Source organism: Neolamprologus multifasciatus, chromosome 7, assembly GCF_963576455.1.
Source record: "Neolamprologus multifasciatus chromosome 7, fNeoMul1.2, whole genome shotgun sequence".
NCBI classification, from domain to species: domain Eukaryota; kingdom Metazoa; phylum Chordata; class Actinopteri; order Cichliformes; family Cichlidae; genus Neolamprologus; species Neolamprologus multifasciatus.
In genome coordinates, this window is record NC_140445.1 from 26,196,340 (window position 1) to 26,220,497 (window position 24,158).

The 24,158-nt window shown below is 40.5% G+C and overlaps 1 protein-coding gene across 1 annotated transcript in view; it reads right to left on the reverse strand.

The window, feature by feature from the left end:
• Positions 1-4,749: 4,749 nt before the first annotated feature.
• LOC146514419 (matrix metalloproteinase-17-like) overlaps positions 4,750-24,158 on the reverse strand; it is a 106,370-nt gene continuing 86,961 nt past the window's right edge. Inside the window, exons 5-10 of the mRNA XM_085165583.1 lie at positions 21,955-22,131; positions 21,331-21,433; positions 20,052-20,134; positions 18,188-18,340; positions 17,780-18,037; positions 4,750-7,875 (exon numbers count right to left, since the gene is read on the reverse strand). Coding sequence (XP_085021709.1) covers positions 7,550-7,875; positions 17,780-18,037; positions 18,188-18,340; positions 20,052-20,134; positions 21,331-21,433; positions 21,955-22,131 — 1,100 coding nt within the window. The 3' untranslated portion in view covers positions 4,750-7,549. The remainder of the gene's footprint in view (positions 7,876-17,779; positions 18,038-18,187; positions 18,341-20,051; positions 20,135-21,330; positions 21,434-21,954; positions 22,132-24,158) is intronic.

Consider the following 24,158-nt stretch of genomic DNA (forward strand, 5'->3'; position numbering starts at 1 on the left):
CATCAGATTCAAACTGTCATGGGGCAAAGTGTGGGTGAAGCACTGGACAGGTTGCCAGTCGTTTATGGGGCTAACACAGAGAGACAGAGAATCATTCACACTTGCATTCACAGCTGTGGTCAATTCAGAGCCATCAGCTATCCTCACACACATGTCTTTGGACTCTGGGAGGAAGCCAGAGTACCCACACAGGCACAGGGAGAACATTTAAACATTTAAACAAAAAAAAAAATTCAAAAAATATATATAAAAAAATAATTGTAGTTTTTCTTATCTTATAGGTGTGGATGTGAGGTTGAATAGTTAGTCTCTTTTTCTGTTTGTGATGGACTGGCAACCGTTCAGCACTCTGGGTCACCCAGTGTCAGCCAAGATCAAAAAATGGATGGACCCAGACCGCACAGAGTGATACATCTGTGTTGGGGTTGATGGAGGCATATTTGTAACTACCAGAGGAGGGCAGTAGAGGACTGTAAAAAAAAGTATTTTAATATTTCGTGCATCTCCACGAAAACATCAGGACAAAGTCCTATTTTATTCCTACCATTTATTTTATGTGGAATAATCTATGGCAACACTCGCTTAGCAAATGCAGTCAATAGCGCTATTACGAAATAACAACAAGTTGTTAAAATGGCTCTTGGGTGGCTGAAGTGGAGAAAAATTGTGAAATAGTAGGAATAATGTTTTTGTTTTTTTTATTTTTTTATTTAAAAGATTTTTTTAAAATTTATTTTCATGTCCTAGGAAAAACTTATAACGTGTTCTGGCTAGATATCAGCCGGTTACTGTATAATGCTGCTGCAGCACTCTGCAACAGTGCTGTTGCATGAAATCATTAATTAGTCATGGTGGTTTTCCTGAGCCAAAAAAACAATCTACATTCACAGAGATGTACAGGTCTGCATAATGATGCACTCCTGACAGCACGCTGGAGCTGGGTTCATGCTGCACTTCTTTTAAAGGAAAAACTTAATTCAGTTTTGACTCGTCTCTCCCTTTAGTGTATTTTTACTGTGACAGAGAAGATTGGATGTACAAGACAGCTGATGTATCTCTCTGCACGCAACCCACCAGCCACCATCGCAGGTGTTGCCTCGGCGGGGGATTTGCTCTCTTTTTGAATATTTTAGCATGCTCTGTGGTTCCCACAGAATGATTGATCGGTTCTTCTTGGCCCACATTAGGGTTCTGCACACAGGCCTTCAGGTGTTCACTCTGACTAAAGAAAAGACTTCTGAGTAGGATGTTTCTTAAGATAGTTGCTTCTAATGCAGAAGTACATCCTGTTTTTTTCTTAGATTTTTTGCATTACCTTTAGAGGCTTAGGATAAGGGTCTCGCTTAGGCCTTTAGTCCACATCATTCCTACCAGTTGAAAGAAATAACTGTGATTGTGTACCATGCTAGCTGTGATCTTATAAATAACAAATGCACATATCTCCCATATCTGTATGTTTTCTTTCTTTCCTTTTCTGACTAGGAAATACTGAGCTGTACACACCTTTGTTTATTAACAGTATCACACAATATGACTAACATGATGCTCCCTTGACTGTATGCCAGAGGACAGGTGCGTCTGCCAAGCTCTCTCCTCACTTAGCTAACATCAGGTGATGTGCACTGTGTCTCGCTCATCTCTTCAACCTTTCACACAGATGGATAGCTTGCAATTTTGCTGTGAAGGTCACTGGTTTTTTAAATCCATCTCTGCTACCACTACGCAGTTGATCAGCATAACAGTTTTGTCTGCATACTGCAAAGCTGTGCTCGAGTTTGTGATCCCTGCCAATAGGTTAGGCCACATAATTAAACTGAGAATCTGAAGGAAATTCAATACAATCTATTAGAAGTGAGTGACCCAAGTGAGACTTTGGTATTCGCGGGCTGCATGTAAAGCTTTTCTATAACATCATGTTCCAGAAGTCATTCACTGCTTATGTTGGCTTCTGTGTAGTAGGGACCAAGTACTGTGCATGCTGGATTTACTAAGAAACCTGATGGATTTGTGTCACCCTCAACAAAATACAACATTCATCTCATTATCTAAGCACTCAGTGATATGGATGGGTTGAGCCGAATTAAAGAGCTGACATGTCATGAGCGTCACCAGTGACACAATATTAAATCCATCTAAAAACACAGCATCATTCATTTTGTGCCATGTGATCAGCTCTGGCAGTTCACAGTGTGCCCAGTACAAAAATGGCCAACTAACCGACTGCAGTGAGTATATGAAACAACGTTTTCACAGGATCCTCTGCAGTACTGTGAAAAATGAAGTACAATCCACGATTCAGTAGTTTGTTTGCTGTATGACTTTATTATTGTGGAAGAATTCTGACCCACTCTTCTTTGTAGCTTTGGTTCATTGAGATTTGTGGGCTTTGTTTATACACAGCTCTCTTACGACAGCATTGTAATCAGGTTAAGGTCGGGACTTTGCAACACTTTGATTCTTTTCCTTTTTCTGCCATTCTGTTGTAGATTTTTCTGCTGTGGTCAGGATCATTGTCCTGCCCCGTGACCCGGTTTCAGCCAAGGTTTAGCTTCCAGACAGATGGCCTCAGTTTTGACTCTAGAACACTTTGGTATAAGAGGAGTTCACGGACTCAATGACTGCAAGGTGTCCACCACCACGCATGGCAGTTGTTATGAGGTGGTCTCTTCTCCCTTTCACTGCTTTTGTATCTTCTTCTTCTTATTATTATTATTATTTTGTGCTCAGACCTTAATATATGCTCTGCTTTTCTCTTAAAAGTAACTGTGGCAGAATAAACATAAAAATACTGTCATTAGTTTTATCCAAAGGCAAAAACGAACAAAACACAAACTATTCTCGCTTTGTTACTCACCCATCTGAGACTTTTGTGCTCAGACTACTAATACGACAGTGTGTCTTCACGCATTGCTAATTTTCTCATCCACAAACACCAGCGAAGTTGAGGTGAAGTCTCCCAAGTGCCACTCTGTCATTCTGTCACACCACACATCAGCAGCGGTGACGGCGCTTCTTCTCAAACTTCGGACTTTGCAGAAATAAATGGCTGCATCCTTCCTTCCTGCCATTTCCCCCGGCTTGTGTGGGAGCTGAATTCAATATGACCTATAGTGGAATGTGACAGCAGAGGGCTGCCACAGCCCAGCCTGACAGGTCTGCCAAATGACTCCCTCTCTCTCTCCCTCACACCATGCAAGCTTGAGCCAGCTCCTTTTGAGGCTCTTTCTTTTTTTCTCCCCCTGAACTGCAATGCCATGCATCAGCTGAGAGCCAAGCCCGTTAACAGGATCACTTCTCCACAGTGCAGCGACTGCAGGAACAGTTTTACATGGTGGACACACTCAATTACATATATACACGCTGTTTAATTCCACAGATCAGTTCGTCCACACAGACCATTGGTATTGCATTTGAACTGAGCGTGGTGTCTCGAAATGTGTGAATTTAACAACTGTCTGGGTCGCGGGGCCACAGACATCAGACAGAGATGATGTAATGTATTCGTAGTTGTTTGGATTCTTAGCCGATTCATCTCACAGTTACAGTATACGCTTTTATCAAAATGATACTTGGACGGTGTTTCATCCCGCCATTGGTGTGCTGGTGTTTCTGTAATTTCTTTATTTTGCTCTTTTTCTTGTGGAAAAACATCCAGATGAAGTGAGACATATCCTGCCTACTATATTTTATGTGTGATTGACATACAGTCAGTTAGGCGGTCACCTCAGGGGACAGAGAAAGCTTGAAGATGAAATATTTTAGTGTTTGGCCAATCGATACAAGCTGGGATGCAGTAAATGTAGAATTGCTGATAAAAATGTAAAAGATTTTAGAAAAGCAATGACTTCATCATCACTTCATCATCCGGCTCCAGCTCAAACTGGATCAGCTGGGCCAGCTGTTAAAAAAATGACCCGTCCTGCTGCTCCTGCATTTGCCCCTGGGAGCAGGTGCTCTCCTGGTGGCTGATGAGCCACGCTAGTTAATTAACACCACTCAAGCGTGTACAGCAAAGCACAAAGGAAATTGTGTTTATGCTCGTAATCTCAGGACACAGCACAGAAAATTCACACAATAATCAAGCAGAAACATTTTTGCGGGGGAAATAATGGCAGCTACATTTACACAAAACAAGAAAACAAAACTTTTCTCAAGACAGAATGAAGGCTAGTGGAGGTCATCTGTACCCAGGAGGTTAAATTATTAGCTGTAATTTTGAGGGTGAAACTTGTCACCATCATTGCTGGCCTCATTGCCAGTGGCAGAGCCAGACAATTCTTATATTGGTAGCCAGACCGAGACCATTACACTCACTGGGTCACCTCCGAAATGTAGTTATTTATTTTTCTGTGTGGCAAAGCCCTCCAGGCCAAAGTGTTCTGGTCAGTCGCTCTTAGTATTTGATTTGGCACTGTGAGGACACATATCTAATAAACTTTTAAAGAAAAATCTGGAACTGTTGTCGGAGCCCATCCATTTTCTTAATCGCTTGTTTACGTCAGGGTCACTGTGAGTCCATCACAGGGCAATTTAGAATCACCAGTTTACCTGGCATGCATGTTTTTAGACAGTGTTTCATCTCTCCTGTGAAAGGAAGCCAAAGCACTCGGAGAAAACCCACACAGGTACAGAGAAAACAGACAGAAAAGCTCTATCCTACCTCCTTCAGTCCTACCTAGCCGGCAGTTTGAATCTGCCGGCTAGGTAGGACTGAAGTTATTTTTTATTTATTGATAAACCTCATAATATGTGTTCAATAGGCTAATGTATCCAATGGCCTAGATTATATGTATGTAGTGTGTAGCATGTATGTATGTAGCCATTTGTTTTTGTTTTTTGCAGTTACCTTCAGTGTCTATCTTAGCCACTCATGGGTAAAGCATAACAGGACCTAAACATGTTTGGATAAAGAGGGATTAAGTAGGTTACCCCTCCACTGTACTTCACATGAAAAAAAAAGTGCATACACTGTATAATCATCTGCCCAGGAGCAAAGCTAAAGGGTGGCAGATACCATCGATGACACTCTGGCCAACCCCTCTGGTCAGCTCACAAAACAAGCAGTAAAATCCTTCAGGGCTACATGCATACTCCAGCAATACTCATATACCAGGACCATATTCCATCCATCCATCCAATTCAGGGTAGCAGGTAGACAGGCAGACAATCACCCATACCCAAATTTACACCTATGGCCAACTAAGAAACAACCTAACGTGCACGTCTTTGGACTGTGGGAGGGGGATGGAGTACCCAGAGAGAACCCACATAGGTACAGGGAGAACATGCAAAACGTTCATGCTGTGAGGTGACAGTTCCAATCAGTGCACCACCGTGCCACCTCTAGCAAAACATTTTATGCTATTTCTCTGTGATTACTGTTCCCACTTGGATCTATTCTAACAGCTTAAACCCCCCAGAATTACTCTTATGAGCTTTTAAAAAATAATAACCATAAAAATTTTTCTTAACCAGTTGTTCCAACGTATAGGTCCCTATAGAGTCATAGAATTAGAGGTGACATAAAAATGCTTATGACATGCTTATTACATGCCAAGATTGAGTAAGTACAATGTGCCGTGCAGTTTCTGTGGTGCCTAAGTGAAAGTAACCATCACACCCCAATAAAGCTACCTGTCTCTGCCAGCAGATCTATATTGAAATGTGCAGCAGAGACCATTACAACATGCTTAAGAACATTAGCGAGATGGAGAGCAGATATCAGTTAGTGCATAACCTCCAAGCCTGGGCGTCTTGTGACACCCAATAATTGCACACTCCGCCCACATGATCGAGTAGCTGAAATAATTCAGTCATCCAATAAAGTCATTCGGATTCTTTAATGTTTTTTCTACAAAAATATTTTACATTAGAAAACACAGCTTGAAATATACACAGTCCACTTGGATTGAAGTACCCATGGAACATCTCCATTGAAATATATCTGTGTCTATATTTAAACTGTAGGTAAATATACCAGCAACAATAAACCTGGTTGCTGTTTTGTGAGGTTTTTCAATGATGTCACCAGGAGGAGCTTGAAGCCGTGAGCTGTAATCTGATCAAAGCAAATATGGACTCACAATCTATCCATATTAATTACAAAAAATACAACAAAGCAGAGGCAAATGCTGCCTCTGATAATGGCAGGGAATGCTTCTGGTGAAAATAACAACTTTGTGTAGATATATGAACATCATTTCCTCAAAGAGTGTGGGAGAGTATAGGTAAAGGATCAAAGCAAGGATAATGGCACTAAGCAACCGTGAGAGAGACTTTCTGCCATGAATAACATTCGTTTGTCTGTTTTCCAAATCCCAGAGTGCCCTTTCCTGCATGTAGCTGTAGCAGGTGGTATTCACCTGCCTGCCTGTTTACAACCTCAAATGCCACTCATCTACTTGTTGCCATCCAGCGTGCCATTTATGCCTGGCTGTCAGGATCCCACAGGGGCTATTCATCTACAAACTATCTACACCACATCCACAGGGCACTTTTTTTTTTTTGCCAGGCTGCCTCGATATGTGCCGGGGTGTCAGTCAACTGTCTAACTACAGTATTTATATCCCAGGATGTCATTCTTTACCCTGGCTTGAGCCGTTCTGTGGGGTTTTTATATCAGGTTGCGTAAAAATACTATTTTTCTCCGGGATCGGTGAATCAGAACCCTAAACTTCGCCATCATGTTAACTGCAGTCAGGCTAAAACGAAAGATAAAAAAATAGATTTGACGGACAGGGTTTTGAAAGGCATATAGTAGCCTGGTAGGAAGTTTTACTTTCCAGGCACAATTTTTTTCTTTGGCAAATATGCTTATTTACTCTCTTGCTGATAGTTAGATGAGAAGATAGGTGTTTAAATATTTATGGCTGTGCTGGAAGGTAAAAAAAAACATGTCTTGAAGCAAGTAAATGACTTGTAAATGAAAAACAAAACACTGCTAGTTCAATGAGCTTGAGGTCAGCTAGCTATTCCCCTCTTTTCCTGATCTTTTTAAAACAAATGTTCTCATCAAACTCTCAGCAAGGAAGCATATTTCTCAAAAATGTCTGTCATTACCAGATTTCATGGTGTCACTTATTAAAATGTTTCTATTTTTTTTTTTACCACTTCACATCAAACAAATGCCATTCATTATTGCTGTAAACTTGGTGCACATGAAAAAAAACAATCTCTACTCATTTAGTCTTCTCAGCGTTAAGCCTTTTTAGCCATTCAAAAAAACAACAAAAACAAACCTAAAACAAAAAAGATATAACAATTTGTCAAGTACGGCACTAACATTATCATTGTGGATGTATTGATACCTGTCAGGGGTACCTTAGTTTGATAGTATGATAATGGTATGTACATCCCAAACTGCAAGGCGCTTTAGAGGACCATCAAATGGCATGTGAAATAAATAACAACAAAATAATGGTAAAAACATACCAATCAATACTTAAATGAGCAGAAATTTCCAGTTTGTACTTTAGTGTGTGTCCACTGGCCCTTCACTAATAATTAAACTCTTGCACCCAGCTTGAGAACTGTGTCCCATGCTTTAGCATCATAGCAGTTCGGAGCGGAGGGCCAGTGACAGCGTCCAGAGTGGCGGCAGCAGCCAGACGGGAGACGGGGATGGGCGGACGCCTAGAGGCGATGCGGTGTCCGAGGTGCAGGAGCACACCTCGTATCCGTTCTCCGCGTGATCTGGGTGATTTTGCACGTTGACTCTCGTCTCTGTGCTTTTGGGCTGTGTGTCTGGAGAGTCTGACTGCATCTCTGTGCACAGCAGCCAGTCCTTTGCGATGAGGCGGGGGTATCCTGCCTCCACCTCCATGTCACTGCCTGGCACTCGCCAGTACTCCTTCCCTTTGAAGAAATAGGACGAGCCTTAAGAGAGAGTGGGAGGGAGGGAGGGGGAGGACACAGGGTTGATACGGTTATATTTTTGGATGTGAATAAACAGAACAAGACCACATGGAGCAGAAAACAATATAATACAAATCGCACGTAAGGTGGAAAGTTGGCTGCAGTAACTGTATTAAAAACACAGCAAGTGAATATATGAGCAGAATTATAGAAGTTTCCGTGTGATGTCACTGGTGAAATCCAAAATGACCCACAATGACTTGGAATTTACGAGGAGACCAACAGGACCCCCCCTTTTTGTGTTAAACCCTGCACAAAAGTAATGACTGGAAAATGTTAATCATCCCAAGAAGGAAATGTGCCTGTTAGTTCATACATAATGGGCTATTAGTTCCAGTGATCTGGTTAGGGACGCGAATGTTATGAAGGCTGAGGTTCTGCACTAAAAGCTGCAGGAATTAAAAACTGGGAAGGGAGCAAACTGACTGTTTATCAAGTGCTTGCTTATAATTTTCTAGAAAAGTTAAAAAAAAAGATGATCAGAGTTTTAAAAATGTGCATTTGATCAAACATAAAGATTAAAACCAGCCTTGACAGTTTGTCAGGAGTGAAGCGCTGCCTGTGTGCACTGCTGCAATACATAATGAGTTTTAAGTTTAATGTACAAAATCAAGCATATATCAAATGTATTCTGAGCTAATAATATAAACATAGAAACCAGAATAAACTTAGGGTGGCACGGAGGTGTAGTGGTTAGCAGGCAGTGACCTCAAAGCAAGAACGTTAAGTTTTGATTTTGAATGTGCCCATTGGCGAGGCCAATCCATGAGTGATACTGTTGGTATGTTTTTACCGCTCTCCCAGTACATCATTGTTATGCTGAAAAATGAAACTGGTGCCAACCAGACACTTTCCAAATGGTGGCGTACTGAGAGTACTTTTCTGCATTCACAATTCCATCAATTTGACAATATTTCCAACACCAGTGGCTGAAATTCAGCCCCAAACCATGCTCTCTTGACCTCCTTCGACAACTTTTTGCGTCAGAAAGTTGGATTCGTCACTCCACAAAGCTTGTTTCATCTCATTTTCAATCCACTTCTTCTGTAATTTGGCACATCTCAATTTTTCTTTCTTAAGACGGGCTTCTTGACAGCCACCAGTCCCTTGAAAAGTAAACTTTTGAAGAGGTTCTCGCACTCACATACATACTGATAAACCAAAAATTTGAACATTTGAAAATTGGAATCATCAGTTGTCACTGATTTTCAGTCCAGATCTTGTGGACTCTGCTTCACTTCCTTAAGAAGGACTTTTGGACAGCCATCCTTTCACTGAGACCATTTCTGATGAGGCCCGAGTGAACAGTAGATGGATCAAATGTCTCATATATCTCTTCCTGTTTCTTAAGGACACGACTTTGACATACTGTTCACATGCTGTAGACGGTTTTGTTCAGGACCATTTTTCAGGTCACACTGTGCACCACTTTAACCCCACCTGATACACACAAAAGCACAGCTTTACAGAAACCCATACTATACTTTTTGACACGCTTGAGACATTTTTCTCGACCCGTGAAGCTAACGTTATGCACCGTTTAACATCTTTTCCACTAGCTGCTTCTCGCTGATATCTGTGTCATGTTAGGTGACCAGAATTACATCAAATGTGATGCACTATGCAAAAAAGAAGCACGCATTGTAAGGTGTGATGTAAGGTAACGATGTGGTCGCATGTAGATTTCACATCAACACAATAATTTGATAAGTTTGCCTCCCTCGGGCATGCTTCTACAGTTGCTTGGGAGCATAAAATCTGAATCTACTAAGATAGACAAGCGTATAACTGATGTGGCTCCTCGTTTGCTGCTTTTGTCCCCTTCAGCATTGTTCACATCAAGTCTTTTCTCTTTTCTTCTTAGCTCTTAAAAGTGAATTCTTCCATGGCTTGTGTCTCTCCTCAACTCTATTCTCACTGCTGCTCACCATGAGTTATCTTCCCATCTTCTTCGTTTCTCTCTCCTTGCGTTCTCTCTTTATCCTATTGGAAACAGCCTAAAGGCAGATAAAAAGCTTTGATGTAGCTTAAGTTTCAATGCCCAAAGGTGTATATAGAGTATACGTGACTGTCTGTGTTCTTGTTTATATAAATGCACACATTCCTATGTGCCCTTCCATAAAGCTTTGATTTGCTGGGGCCTTACCTTTTGTGTGATTTGCCTATTTCTATGCAAAGCACAGAGCTTGGTGTAGGACCTCTGAAGCTGGTAACAACTCAGATGCAACACAGACCTCTAAACACCTGACAGGGAAAAGAGCTTCCACACATTCAGCTGGGAGTTGCTGCAGGGGAAATCAGTAATGTTGCTCACTCCTGCTGAGAGTGGCCTGAAAAACATAACCAAGTACCTCGGGCTAATTAGCTGTTTTTGTGCCAATTTTAACTACAACAAGTGCTTAATCAAAGCCTAATATGGACAGCCAAATGGATGACACATTATTCAGGGGGCTTTGCTTCACAAAGGCTTCCAAAACAATGCAACTAAAAGTAAACATTTTTTTTCTCTACCAGAAAACATTACTGTTTGCTTTTGACCTTTAATAACCATTTAGGAACTTCAAGCAACCTTTTTCCTGCATCTGAGGATCATCTGTAGCCCTGAAGCTTTTGCGTAGTCAAAGCAAATGTCAGGACCTTGTTAATATAATACTTTGGTGGTGTGATTCTGGAGAACTTTACCTAAAATATTATCTCTATGATCATGCATAGCTCTTTTAAGGTCCCGGCACAGCATTTTAGGTTAAGGTGTGGACTTTGGGCCATTGCAACACCTTGATTCTTTTCTTTACAGCTATACTTGTTGTAGATTTGCTAATGTGCTTGGGCTCATTGTCCTGCTGCTGGTGTTAGATGTTTGTGCTCTGACGCTCTGTTTGATTTTTTCCAAATGTGGTGCTTATGACCAAACATATAGAAACAAAGCAACCCTTCCAAACAAATCATGCTTCAGTCTTTTTCAAATTTTAGTTTCTGACCTCGGAGTGAGTTTCCCGGGCATTTACTCCTGGGAATATTGGAAACTGTCTTGAATATATTCCACTTGAGAATAACGGACTTCAAGCTGTTTGGAAATGGCCCTATAACCATTTGCAGATTCATGAGTAATAACAGTTGATTTTTCGAGATCATTACTGATGTCTTTCCTCCTTGGCATTGTGTTAACCGCTGAACGCTCCAGACCAGCAAACTGCTAAAATGTCTGCTTTAATTGAGGTGCTCACACTCACCGATGATCAATTAATCAAGTGCATCTGATTAGCAGCACCTGGCAGTTACTTACCCTTTTAATCCTATGGCAGTAGTAAGGGTATACCTAGTTTTTCACATGCCTGTAGACTTACATAGCATAGGCTTTGTTTCAGGTTATTATTATTTTTCCATTTAATTATCAAAGCATGGATGTGGTGTCAAAATTGGCTTATTGTTAATTGTCCAACTGACAGCTGCTTCTCTGATTTCATAGTCTTTTACTCATTAAGTCTAATATTATTGTCCACGCATGCTGTTCTGTGATTAAATTCTATCATAAAGTGAGTGGCAGTCAAAAACTTCACAGTTTCATTGTGAAATCAAAAACTGCTACTTTTAGAATAAACTTGTCACACTATTCAGTCTACTAGTTAATTTATTCAAGCCAAAGAAAAGCGTGCCTTTCTTTATACATACCCAGCACCAGATTTTTGAAAATGAATTCTCTATTTATTAAGATTTTTTTTTTGTCAGTACAAACTAATAATGCCTCATCACAATGGGTAATGCCGTGCTAATGCCAACCATAATTCTGCTGGAAGAGCAGTGAGCTCGCACAAGCTTATATTTTCACGTGTGTGGTTCTTAAAGAAGGTACTCAACATTTTTACAGGAGGTAAAAGACCAGAATGTTTTATAGGCACAGATGCACACAGTCCATAAACATTACTGACATGGCACATTCAGGCGTGACATGCTCCAGAAATGATCACATTATTATCCCACCTCCTCGCGTAAAGCTCGCCACTTTCAGAGAAACCAACAAGAGTGTGGGCTCGGGAGGGACACACACACGCACACACACACACCTACACACACACACACACACACACACGCACACACACACACACACACACACACTATGTATTTGAGTTGTTTTATTTGGTTTAGCAGCCGTTCATTTAAATTTCTGTGTGTAAATATTAGATCAGGCTTTCTGCGATGATTTAAAATTTATAACGACCAAAAAATGACAAAGCTAAAAAGATGCTCGACAGCTATCCTTGCACACAGAGGGCATGAAAAATTTATATCTTAAATGCAAAGTAATCAAACATTTTTCTTTTTATAAATGAGAGCAGAGACTCCCCATTATTTTGACGATGGTACTGACATTTCAGGAATACTCTGTGACTGATTCTTGTACCAGATTAACCAGCTTCTGGTTAAAACTCAAACAAAGGCAGGCAACGCACGTGTCACAAAAACATCTGACACCTGATATTTATATCTCTTTGAGTAATACACAGCGTAGTATGAAACACTTATTTCTCATAGTGTCTAGCAAATCCCAATAGTTGCTGAAGCTTGCACTTCCTCTGCAAAAACAAGCACTTCTGACTTGGTTAAACATTAAGTGGAATGATGCTTTTTGGTAATATGCTGAGCTATGTCTGGGAAAAGGTCATCGGTAACTGTTGATGACTATTTCAAATAGCTGTCAAGTGACTCTGAAGGGTTAGTGGCTAACCATACGTCATAAACACTGGGAGCTAATTTGGGGCGGTTAGCAGAAAACAATACCTTTGTTGTCTATCCAGCATGGAAATAGAAAATGTCACAGACCATAATTGCATTTTGGAACTGGACTAATTATCTACAAACAGAAGGCAGTGCCCGTGCTGCTGCAATGAAACATTTGTCATGCTCAACAACTCGGTGACAACTGTTGAGCACTTACACTCTCAAAAGATTGGAGTACTGGCTGTGGCCGATGAGAAAGCCAGTAAGTAAAAAAAGAAGTGCAGGCTGCTGTCTATGTGAGGACGGCACGCACACCCAGAACAGTGCTTAAGTGGTCACTCTCCTACAAACTCTTATGCTACATTCACACTAGTGAAAATAATAGCTGGAGACCACGGTGTGACCGAAATCCCTGCGACTGTGTGCAATGACCTTGCAGTCTCGTCCCTTCAAAGACAAGGACCAGGTGTATGACCACTCAAAATCAGCTGCTGTCCTTCAAGCGAGTTCAAGTGATGATATGACAATAAACTGTGTCCCTTAAACAGTCCACAACGACCTTCCAATCTGTCCACATTCATAAATTAGATGGAAATAATTTCCAAACATTCGCTAATTGAGAGTTAGTGCAGTCAGTCTGAGTCAGACCACCATTGTTTGGGGACAGGCTGCCTCTCACCTGTGTGACCTGTGTGAGCTGGTCACTCATGGGTTGAAGGTTTTCCACTCAAACTCAAACATTTTTTGAATATTGTTGCCAAATGCGAAAAAATTTCAGTGCCATCGCTGGGCAACCTTTCCAACTTACAAGCAGGTTGTCATCTTGTTTTCACACTAGTGTGACTGAGCTATTAAAAGTGTGACAGGAAGGTAGTCAAGAAACTCACAGGTGGTGTGTTCCCATCACAAGATGAACTGTAGTTGGAATATTTTATCGACTGTGAGTATGTGCATTCTGGCAAAATGATAAATCACACGAATTTACCAAATGCTAAAACTGCAATAATAAATTCCTATCATAAAGACAATAATATAAATCTGAAAGAATTAATAACACAGATGTAAATAAGGGAAAGAAACTGAACACTCTGTTTAAGTGATGAGTGGTTATTTATGATTCTTAAATGCCAAAGATGGCTGCTGCATGACACATACAGTGGGGCAAAAAAGTATTTAGTCAGCCACCGATTGTGCAAGTTCCCCCACTTAAAATGATGACAGAGGTCAGTAATTTGCACCAGAGGTACACTTCAACTGTGAGAGACAGAATGTGAAAAAAAAATCCATGAATTTACATGGTAGGATTTGTAAAGAATTTATTCGTAAATCAGGGTGGAAAATAAGTATTTGGTCAATAACAAAAATACAACTCAATACTTTGTAACATAACCTTTGTTGGCAATAACAGAGGTCAAACGTTTACTATAGGTCTTTACCAGGTTTGCACACACAGTAGCTGGTATTTTGGCCCATTCCTCCATGCAGATCTTCTCAAGAGCAGTGATGTTTTGGGGCTGTCGCCGAGCAACACGGACTTTCAACTCCCGCCACAGATTTTCTATGGGGTTGAGGTCTGGAGACTGGCTAGGCCACTCCAGGACTTTCAAATGCTTCTTACGGAGCCACTCCTTTGTTGCCCGGGCGGTGTGTTTTGGATCATTGTCATGTTGGAAGACCCAGCCTCGTTTCATCTTCAAAGTTCTCACTGATGGAAGGAGGTTTTGGCTCAAAATCTCACGATACTTGGCCCCATTCATTCTGTCCTTAACACGGATCAGTCGTCCTGTCCCCTTGGCAGAAAAACAGCCCCATAGCATGATGTTTCCACCCCCATGCTTCACAGTAGGTATGGTGTTCTTGGGATGCAACTCAGTATTCTTCTTCCTCCAAACACGACGAGTTGAGTTTATACCAAAAAGTTCTACTTTGGTTTCATCTGACCACATGACATTCTCCCAATCCTCTGCTGTATCATCCATGTGCTCTCTGGCAAACTTCAGACGGGCCTGGACATGCACTGGCTTCAGCAGCGGAACACGTCTGGCACTGCGGGATTTGATTCCCTGCCGTTGTAGTGTGTTACTGATGGTGACCTTTGTTATTTTGGTCCCAGCTCTCTGCAGGTCATTCACCAGGTCCCCCCGTGTGGTTCTGGGATCTTTGCTCACCGTTCTCATGATCATTTTGACCCCACGGGATGAGATCTTGCGTGGAGCCCCAGATCGAGGGAGATTATCAGTGGTCTTGTATGTCTTCCATTTTCTGATGATTGCTCCCACAGTTGATTTTTTCACACCAAGCTGCTTGCCTATTGTAGATTCACTCTTCCCAGTCTGGTGCAGGTCTACAATTCTTTTCCTGGTGTCCTTCGAAAGCTCTTTGGTCTTGGCCATGGCGGAGTTTGGAGTCTGACTGGTTGAGGCTGTGGACAGGTGTCTTTTATACAGATGATGAGGTCAAACAGGTGCCATTCATACAGGTAACGAGTGGGGGACAGAAAAGCTTCTTACAGAAGACGTTACAGGTCTGTTAGAGCCAGGGATTTTCCTTGTTTGAGGTGACCAAATACTTATTTTCCACCCTGATTTACGAATAAATTCTTTACAAATCCTACCATGTGAATTCATGGATTTTTTTTTCACATTCTGTCTCTCACAGTTGAAGTGTACCTCTGGTGCAAATTACTGACCTCTGTCATCATTTTAAGTGGGGGAACTTGCACAATCGGTGGCTGACTAAATACTTTTTTGCCCCACTGTAGTCATCTTCTAAATTACAGCTGAACTGGGAAACATAATCCAGCCAATCGTGTCGCTAATCACACACAAGTGTGGAATAAATCACTGCTGTGAAAATAGCAAAAAAACAACGCATCCTCTAGGATTTTTTTCCACCAGCATATGTTCCAATCCAAAGTTCACTAAGCTAATTTTGTCTGTATGCAGTGACACAGCTAACAGATTTTACACAATTGCTTCTTAATTAAGACTTAAATAAAAGGTGTAGGCATACACGAGATAAGTAAAATAAAAAAAGTAAAAAACTAAACGTGCCGTAAAAAATGCAGGATGTTACTAGTCTGAGGAGATCAGTAGAGTGCCTATTTACATGATTCACTTAGTGCACTTCTGTGTTTACGCTGTGTATACTGGTGTTTACATGTGAGACAGAAAGAGACCTTGTTTCAGTGATAAGAGGGCTTACCAGGGAGGCCGATGGCTGTAGAATAATAACTGATGTTGAACCGAGAGCTGATGCAATGAGGGCAGTCTGTGAAATGCATGGCTGCCCAAACGAGGTAAAATCAACAGTGCTTCCCTTGCCTTCTTTCACACTCTACCTCCTTTCAAGTATTTTAAAGAAGACAAACAGAGTGACTGCTCCAAAGATAAACTCTACTTTCATCTTGGAGCAGCAGCAGCTAGAGCTGCGTCAGAACACAGATCTGCAGAAGAGGATCGACAGCATGATGGTGATTTTGCCCCGGCTAATGCAGCACGAACATTCTCAGCTGGAGCTTCTTGATTAAACCGGAGATCCTGTCATCCCTTCTTAGCCTTTTTTCAGATGGTTCGTTCCCAGCGTATCTGACCATGTCCACCGAGCTCACAGTGGCAGCACTGATTACTTGAATCTTGTGGATTCATAACAGCCAACACAACTCTACGCTGTGTTTGCAGTGTAAAGGTCAAGGCTGTTTTGGGCAAGCTGGGATGCCTGCCTCGCGAGCCGTTTCTGGTAGCCTGGTTCAGTGTCTGTAATCTAAAAAGTTTGTTGTCTGGAAACTTCAGCAAGTAACATCCAAAAGGTCCCTAGGCAAGGTAAATATATGGGTTTACATTACATTTACTATAACCCCAGCTCACTTTTTATGGGGCTCTGGCTCCTTGTTGTGGTGCATCTGTAAGTCACATTTTCCTGTACAGTTTGTATGTGAATGTGAGATTTTGTGTAGATGAATGTGTGTGTCTGTTTACTTTAATAATTAAAAACAAAAATCTGAACATGTGAACATGGATTTATTTTTTGAAGGGCTGATCTGCTTTATGTAGCATATCACTGTATGTATTTCTCCAAATCTCCCAAACTCCACGACTCCAGAACGATGCACAGAATAATGCAAATGTTCCCTGAGTTTCAGAGCCCCTCTGGAGCCTCTAAAAGCTCTTTAAGCCTCTCTTTAAAAAAAAAACATCTGAAAAGTATTCACTTCACTTGTTCCACATTTTTTCATGTTAAAGCAAAACGGATTTAATTTTATTATTAATTAAAATTTTTTACCTCAAAATTCTGCACACAATACTCCATAGTGACAAAGTGAAAAAATGTTTGCTTGATATGTTAATAATAAAACTAAAAACCAAAGATTTTAAATAGAAAACAACATGTATAGACAGGTGTGTGCATTCCCAAATCTTCAGTCAAGTTGTTGAAACATCTGATCAGCAGAAACAAGGATGCACCTGAACTCAACTTTAAGTGTCATGGCAAAGAAAATGTTAATACTTATATTTTTGTTTTTTTATTTTTAATAAATGTGCATGAATCTGAATTTTATTAGACCTTATTAGATTAAAGATAACTGAATTCATGTTTTTATACTTAGCAAACTGGACTTCTCTGAAAACTCAAATTAATTTAATTTATATGGCACCAAATTACAATAACAGTCACCTCAAGGTGCTACAATAAAAATGACCTACAATAAGAGGGGTAATCTGATTGTTGAGGAAACAATCAGATGACATTAATAAGCAAGCTCTTGGCGACAGTGGGAAGGAAAAACTCCCTTTTAACAGGAAGAAACTTCCAGCAGAATCAGGCTGAAGGCGGGGCGTCCATCTGCAGCGATGACTGGGGGATTTTCTATTCGAGAATACAAGTCAATAACTGTAATTTGACATCTTAATATAAAACAGTTCGATGTTGCGTTTTTTTTAAAAGCTTTTTTATAAAACAATTTAGCCTTAAACCTTGTGCATACTGGTGGATTAACCAATACAGTAACAGCGAGATATATATGTATATATTTTGCTGTGTCATTCAGTGATTTGTTTTATTGAAGTACTGATTATACAGGCAGCAAGCCAACTTCTGTCAATTTGATGAAAAGTAATACAAATAAACATTGGTTTTTATGGCTACTCACCATCAGACCACCTCATGGCATCATCCAGGTGTGGAGGCAGCCCCTTCCATAGTGAGCTGTCTTTAGGGTAGCCCAGGTCCATACGTCGCAAGTGGTCATCGTAGCGCCAGTAGCGGTTGTCCTTAAAAAAGTAGGTTTTGTCGTTGTGCAGCCAAACAAAGACGGCGTCCACTCCTTCCAGTGGCAAGCCAAAGTCGCTGATTGGACGAGGGTAACCCTCTTCTACATTATTGTCTTTAAAAACCCAGTATTTTAAACCTGAGTGATGAACACAGAGGTTAAAATCAAACCTTTTATATGATAGGATGTATCCACACAATTACAAACTAAACTAAATGAAACAAACAAGCAAAAAAACAACTTGTGAACACACAGACTGAGTAATCGAATAAAGTTACATATATTTACCTTTGAAAAACACGATTTTGTGGTCCCCTGGTCTCTCGTACACAGCATCCACACTGTCCAGATTAGGAGGAAGGCCCCTCCAGAAACGATGAATCTGAGCAGGACGGAGAGATACTAGGTGCTTCTCTCGAGTTAGCCGCCAAAAATACTTCCCTATGATGGACAGAAATAGCAAGTAAAGATCAATAAGAATTTCTTAACAATACTATGCAGGATTTATTTAGAAGAAAAGTCACAGAGTGTGCTGTATCTTCAGTAGTCACATCACAAAAGCTAGCTACTCCTTCAATTTGGCTAATTACAAAACTCAGCGCTTTTTACCTTCTGTTGATTCTTCTGGAACTACTTTGATATACCAGTTAGCAGCACAGGAAATTGAAAAATTTGGCTTGAGTTTAGGAGGAAAAAAATTTAATATCCAGTTGAGCGTAGCCAAAAAACATCATGTATGCTTATGAAAAATGAAAGAGAAAACAAAAATCAAAAATGCTGCCACTGATTTTTCAATATACCATACAGACTGGCTAATGCTCCAGAAAAATCACTTTTCATGCTTAGTAGATTCAGTTTATCAACCAGTTTGGGCTTCATTTTCTTTGGACTGGAGAATTTGTGATAGTGTGTAAGCCTTTTATTCAACCTCATAGAAACACACATGACTTGGCTTCCTTCTCCTGGCGCTACCGCTCGGCCCCACGCCCAGCCTCACTAACTTCACCATATGTTCTTAACTCATGTTTTTCGCCACATGTTCAATGTTGCACATTGAACTGCAACAACAATCAAAACCCAGTTCATCCAGGAAAACACTTTTTCCATCTGACGATGGACAATAAAGTACACTCTCCCTTTAGAAGAACGGTGAGACATCCTTTGATCTTTAAGTGGAATCGCCGGTGGACCATTCACTAGCGGTTCAATTTAGATTCATGGAGTTCAGTTAATGGCTTCAGACACTCAGGCAATGGCAGGGGAATTACTGTAAGAAAATGCAAGCGAGCGGGCGGGTCAGTTTGAGACTCTATGAAAGGACTCTCCAATCAAGATGTGCGGCTACAAAACTACAAACAGACACAGTTTGATCTTGAAGAGACACCAAAGTGAAACCAAAGAGCCCTAAAATGACAGACCTACAAAATACTCTCAGAGAGAAAAATAAGGATGACAAAGAAACACAAAACAACCGCAAAGAAATGTAAAATAAATCCAGCAACAAAGCGACTCCTCGACTGTTGGAGTGCTCAAAATGAGAGCTTTGGGGCTTCAGACTTGCCTTCATCTAGTAGGCCATTTGTCATATACCATTTCCTTTTTTTATTTTTTATTTAATTTGTTTGGTCAGTATGCAAATATGCATTTCTTATGCAGAGGACTCAGTTAACTTGCAGAAGACTTCTGCACAAGACCCTCACAAATGCAAACATAATGTCTTCTCGCAACTTCAACTTGATCTGAAAGTATCTTCAAGGTTTTTGCTATGTACGAATTCTAAGAGGAAACCAGCAACAGCCCTTTGGGTACTGTTACAAACCAAGGAAAACTAAGAAAAGAGCATGTTTTAAAAGCTGCTCTGTGTCCATCTTTGATAAGCATAACTTCAGATCTCCATATTTGGCCATTTTTAAGAATAATAACAAATTAGTTTTACTGTATTAAATTATTTAACCATTTGTTGGACTGGGAAGGTTGTATCCTGTATCTCATCCAATTCCAGCAGCAGTAGTATTAATAGTGATAATAAGCAATCATAATTACACACACACACACACACACACACACACACACACACACACACACACACACACACACACACACACACACACACACACACACACTCTGACTTTCTCCTTTCAGATTTGAATACCTTTGAAAAAGAAGGCCTCCCCTCGTATTTGGGCCACAGCATCAAAGTGACTGGTGCATCTGTCTGGAGCATCCCGTGCCAGTCTGAGTGAAAAAATAAGAAGCAGAAAAAAGAAATGAAGACAAAAGATGGAAAAGGTTGTAGTATTTTCAAAAAGCAAAGAAGTTACTACAATTACAATCATATTCGCTACTATCCTGCATACCCACTAGACATAAAACATAAAGGAACCCAAAACGATCCAACCGAGTTGCAGCTGTTTGCATATAGAAAAATGTCATGATCGTACTCATCTAATGAGAGATGTTCTTAATGTGTGCACAAATGTGCATGTTATGTCCTTTAATTAAATGGGCTAAATATGAGGTGAAATGCTGTCACACTGAAACGGTGCAGTCTTTCAGAACATTTATCCCACAAGCTAATAAGTGATTTAAAGCACTGACGTGGTCAGCCTGCCAATTATCAAGGCAATAGCACTACAGCCCTGCCACTGTGAGTGGGAGGGCGAGAGCTCTCCTGTTATCGACAAAGATCTCTATTCAGAGCTCTTTTAATGAAACTCTGCTGCCTAGTGGTCAGCATTTGTGACCCTTGGCAAGCATGATATAGCTTTTCCACGGATCATGATAACATGGAGTGGGTGAAAAGTGAGTGATGAGGACAGTGAAAGGCCAATACTACTGATGGAAAATGGGCTTCTATTCTGCCTTGGTTTTAAAAGGCTTTTAAATTGTGTGTATGCATGGAGGTCAAGAAGCAGCGGGTAGCAGGCGGCTTTCAATATAGCATGAAACGTAAAATTTTGCTAAAAGGGCTAACAATTAAAACATTTATTCTTTATTATGGACTATAGCATTAATTTAAATGGTTAAATAATGTGCAATTTATTATGCAATAAGAATAATATGCAATATAATGACCACATCTGGAACATGATATGTTGTGCTGTTGAAAGCACTAAATTGGCAGGGCTGTGAGAAACAGCTTTTGGAGGTAGCAAGCGGCTGTTTTTACTTAGTTTTGCTTTTCTGGGTGAATCTATTGGGGACGTTTATTACACTTTCCACTCCAACATCTTTAGTGCAGTGAACAGAAAGACCCAAAGGGGCTTGTAAAAAGAATAAACCACAATTTTGCATTTGTGTGTGTGTTTGAGAAGGCCAGAAAAGCAGAAAGAGAGAAGATGAAAGGTTGAAGTGTATCATTTATGTGTTAGGCTACCAGAATCATTAAATTATTTGCACTGTGTTGAAAGTACACCAGGTGTCCTACTTACAGGAGTGTGGATCTGTTTTCGGGGAGGTCCAGTAGAACAGGAGGTTCAGCTGTCTGGGAGGGGTTTCCTGGTCGATTTGTATGGGAAACTGAGTCTCTGACACCTGAGAGGGATACGTGTGATTTCATTTGAAGAGGAAAAACAAAACGTGGCAAAACATTACATTGTTTTATTCCTTCATGTAGGAAAAAAAAGATGACTTATATTGTCACATAAAAATCATCAATTTCCAGAAAGAATTGAACATTTTGCACATTTTTAAAAATTGCTTGCTCAGTTGTTCATCTTTTGTACGTGTTTCTTTTATTATATCTAAATATAGCAGTCTTGTCTTAGTGTCTGTCTATCTTTAATTTAGTTCAATTCATTCTCCTCCATTCTGTCCCGTCCTTTAACATTCTTTCCTGCACTTCATTCTCAGCTCATGATCATTAGTCTCCCCTCAGCTCACTGATACTCTGTATATCAGGGAATGGTGTGATAAGGTCATATGCCATAAAGAGGTCCAATTAACTCCAGCCACGTTTTCATTAATCAATAACAGTACTCCACACAACTTGTCAATCCCTTTCTGTTTCAGTCACACACACACACCGATATGCAGAGGGAATGGAAACCTCATACCGTAGAGCTGCCAGACTCTGACTTTGTCTTCATAGGGTAGATCATATTTCAGCGGGTCTCCCACGGGACCCTGGTAGTATGGTCTCATGATAGACTCTATGGCTGATGTGTGCACCAGGCCGATGGCATGACCGAACTCATGGACTGCGACTGCAAACAGATCCATCCCATGAGATTCTAAGGCAGACACAGAGGGGGACACTCATTAGCCTTACATGCATATCTGACTTTTTTGGTCTTATACCTGCTCAAAGTGGACAAGACTGTGTGAGACTATTAAAAACCTGCATTAGTAATGATGCACATTAGAGGTCGGTACAGGAATAAAACATAAAGACGCACTTCTGGAAACTATTCTTAATTTATTTAAGAGAGAACTGACTTCAATCAAAGAAGTAGCTGCACATAAGTATTACTGCTGCTCTTCACCACTGTAGAAAGATTAAGCCACAAGCATGACAAGAAAAGTTACCTAAGAAACACCTTCTTGTTCCTTTCTTTAAACATTTCAAAACTAACCTGCGCCCTTTTTAGGGCAGTAAGAGAAAATAGCGATGTTATCAATGTGAAACTGTGACATAGCATAAAACTACTATATTCTTCTCTGCAGTTTAACCATAGCTTGCCTGTAGCACCTCCAGCTTTGATTGAGATCACCTAGCTGCTTAAAGATTTTTGTAAAACCCGTATAGCCACTGTTTGCATGTTTATCCCTTTTATGAGTGAACTCTATAGGTTGCAAGTTAAGAGGCGTGACAGACAGCTCCTGTGGCTGTGAGTGCTGTTAGGAATGTGGTACAGTGAGATAACTATGGTAATACTGCCTGAGCCCCTGGGCTGCCAATCAAATCCTAAGTGTGGAAAGACACCCAAAGAGGCTGCAGGCTATTAAAGCACATTTCCCTGGATGTTGAGCTAAGAGGAAAAGGCAACGCTTCCAAAAACTCCTTGTTTGGCTCTGCTAAGCAAGACAAAACCTGGTTTTTGAGATTTAGATTTGCAAAAATGTGAGTGCAGGCGAGTCGAGCCAAGCTAGCTTAGAGTTCCTCGGTGACTAGGATCAAATCAGCATTCTGTTAACCTTATGTTGGCCTCGACTTGGGAACGTCTTAGCGCTGTGCTCTGTCAAAAGACAAAGGACAATTGGAGAAGTGCACTTGTGCTTGCTGCACCTGGGATTTCCAGAAGCCAAATGCCAACTCTAATCTACATGAGCACAAGGTGGAGAGAGGGAATGTGGATAAATGAAAGGATCGAGGGAGAAAACAGGGATTCAGAACAAAGTAGGCACCGTGTCATTGCATTTACAAACCCATCTGAGGTTGACAGACAAAAAAAATGCTTGTGCCTGCGGACAAAGAGAGATTTACGTGGATGAATAAGACTCATTGAGTTAGACTCCCACGCCTGGAAAAAAAAACAGACAAAAAAATAAAAGAAAGTAAGCACAATAACATCACTGACAACAATTTGTGTAATTCCAGGTTATTATAACATATAATATTTTAAAAAGTGCTACTATGTTAATGCACAGTAAATACAATGCAATAAGGTACAATACTCTCTTGGATATGACATGATGAGTCCAGAATGCTGCAAACATAGCCTGCAGCATTTGGTTAAAAGTTTAATAAGAATGGTGTAACATAAGGTAGACGGAAAGAAACGAGAACACAACTAGCCAAGGGCTATCCTTTTCATCTGGCGCCAATCCATGCGCTATTATGACCTTGCATTACCTTGTGCCAATCTGGAATCGGTTTATACAGTGCTTAACAAATTTATTAGATCACCACCCAGTGTAAGGTTTATGTCACAGCTGCTCCAATATAGTGCTGCCAACTACCAAAATCTTTCTTTATGTTTCTGTAATGGTGAATCCACCGGTATGCACCAGCTCTTTAATCAAAAAAAAATACTGTTGCTATCTTTGTTTGGTTTTTTTTTTCAAATTTACTGTGAGTAAATTTGTGCCCAGGGTTGCAAGAACTTGGGCTTTCTCACAAAAGACTATTGTTTGTTTCCTTATCCACACTCAAAATTACACCATTTAATCTAATAAGTCTATTAATATAATCATGACTATCAAGACAACTCTGGCGATTTCCTAACCTAACAAATCCTTGCAAATCACCAAACACATCTTAAAAATAATTATAAAGTATTCACTGGCGTGGTGCTGAGGGACGGGCAATTACAGATGG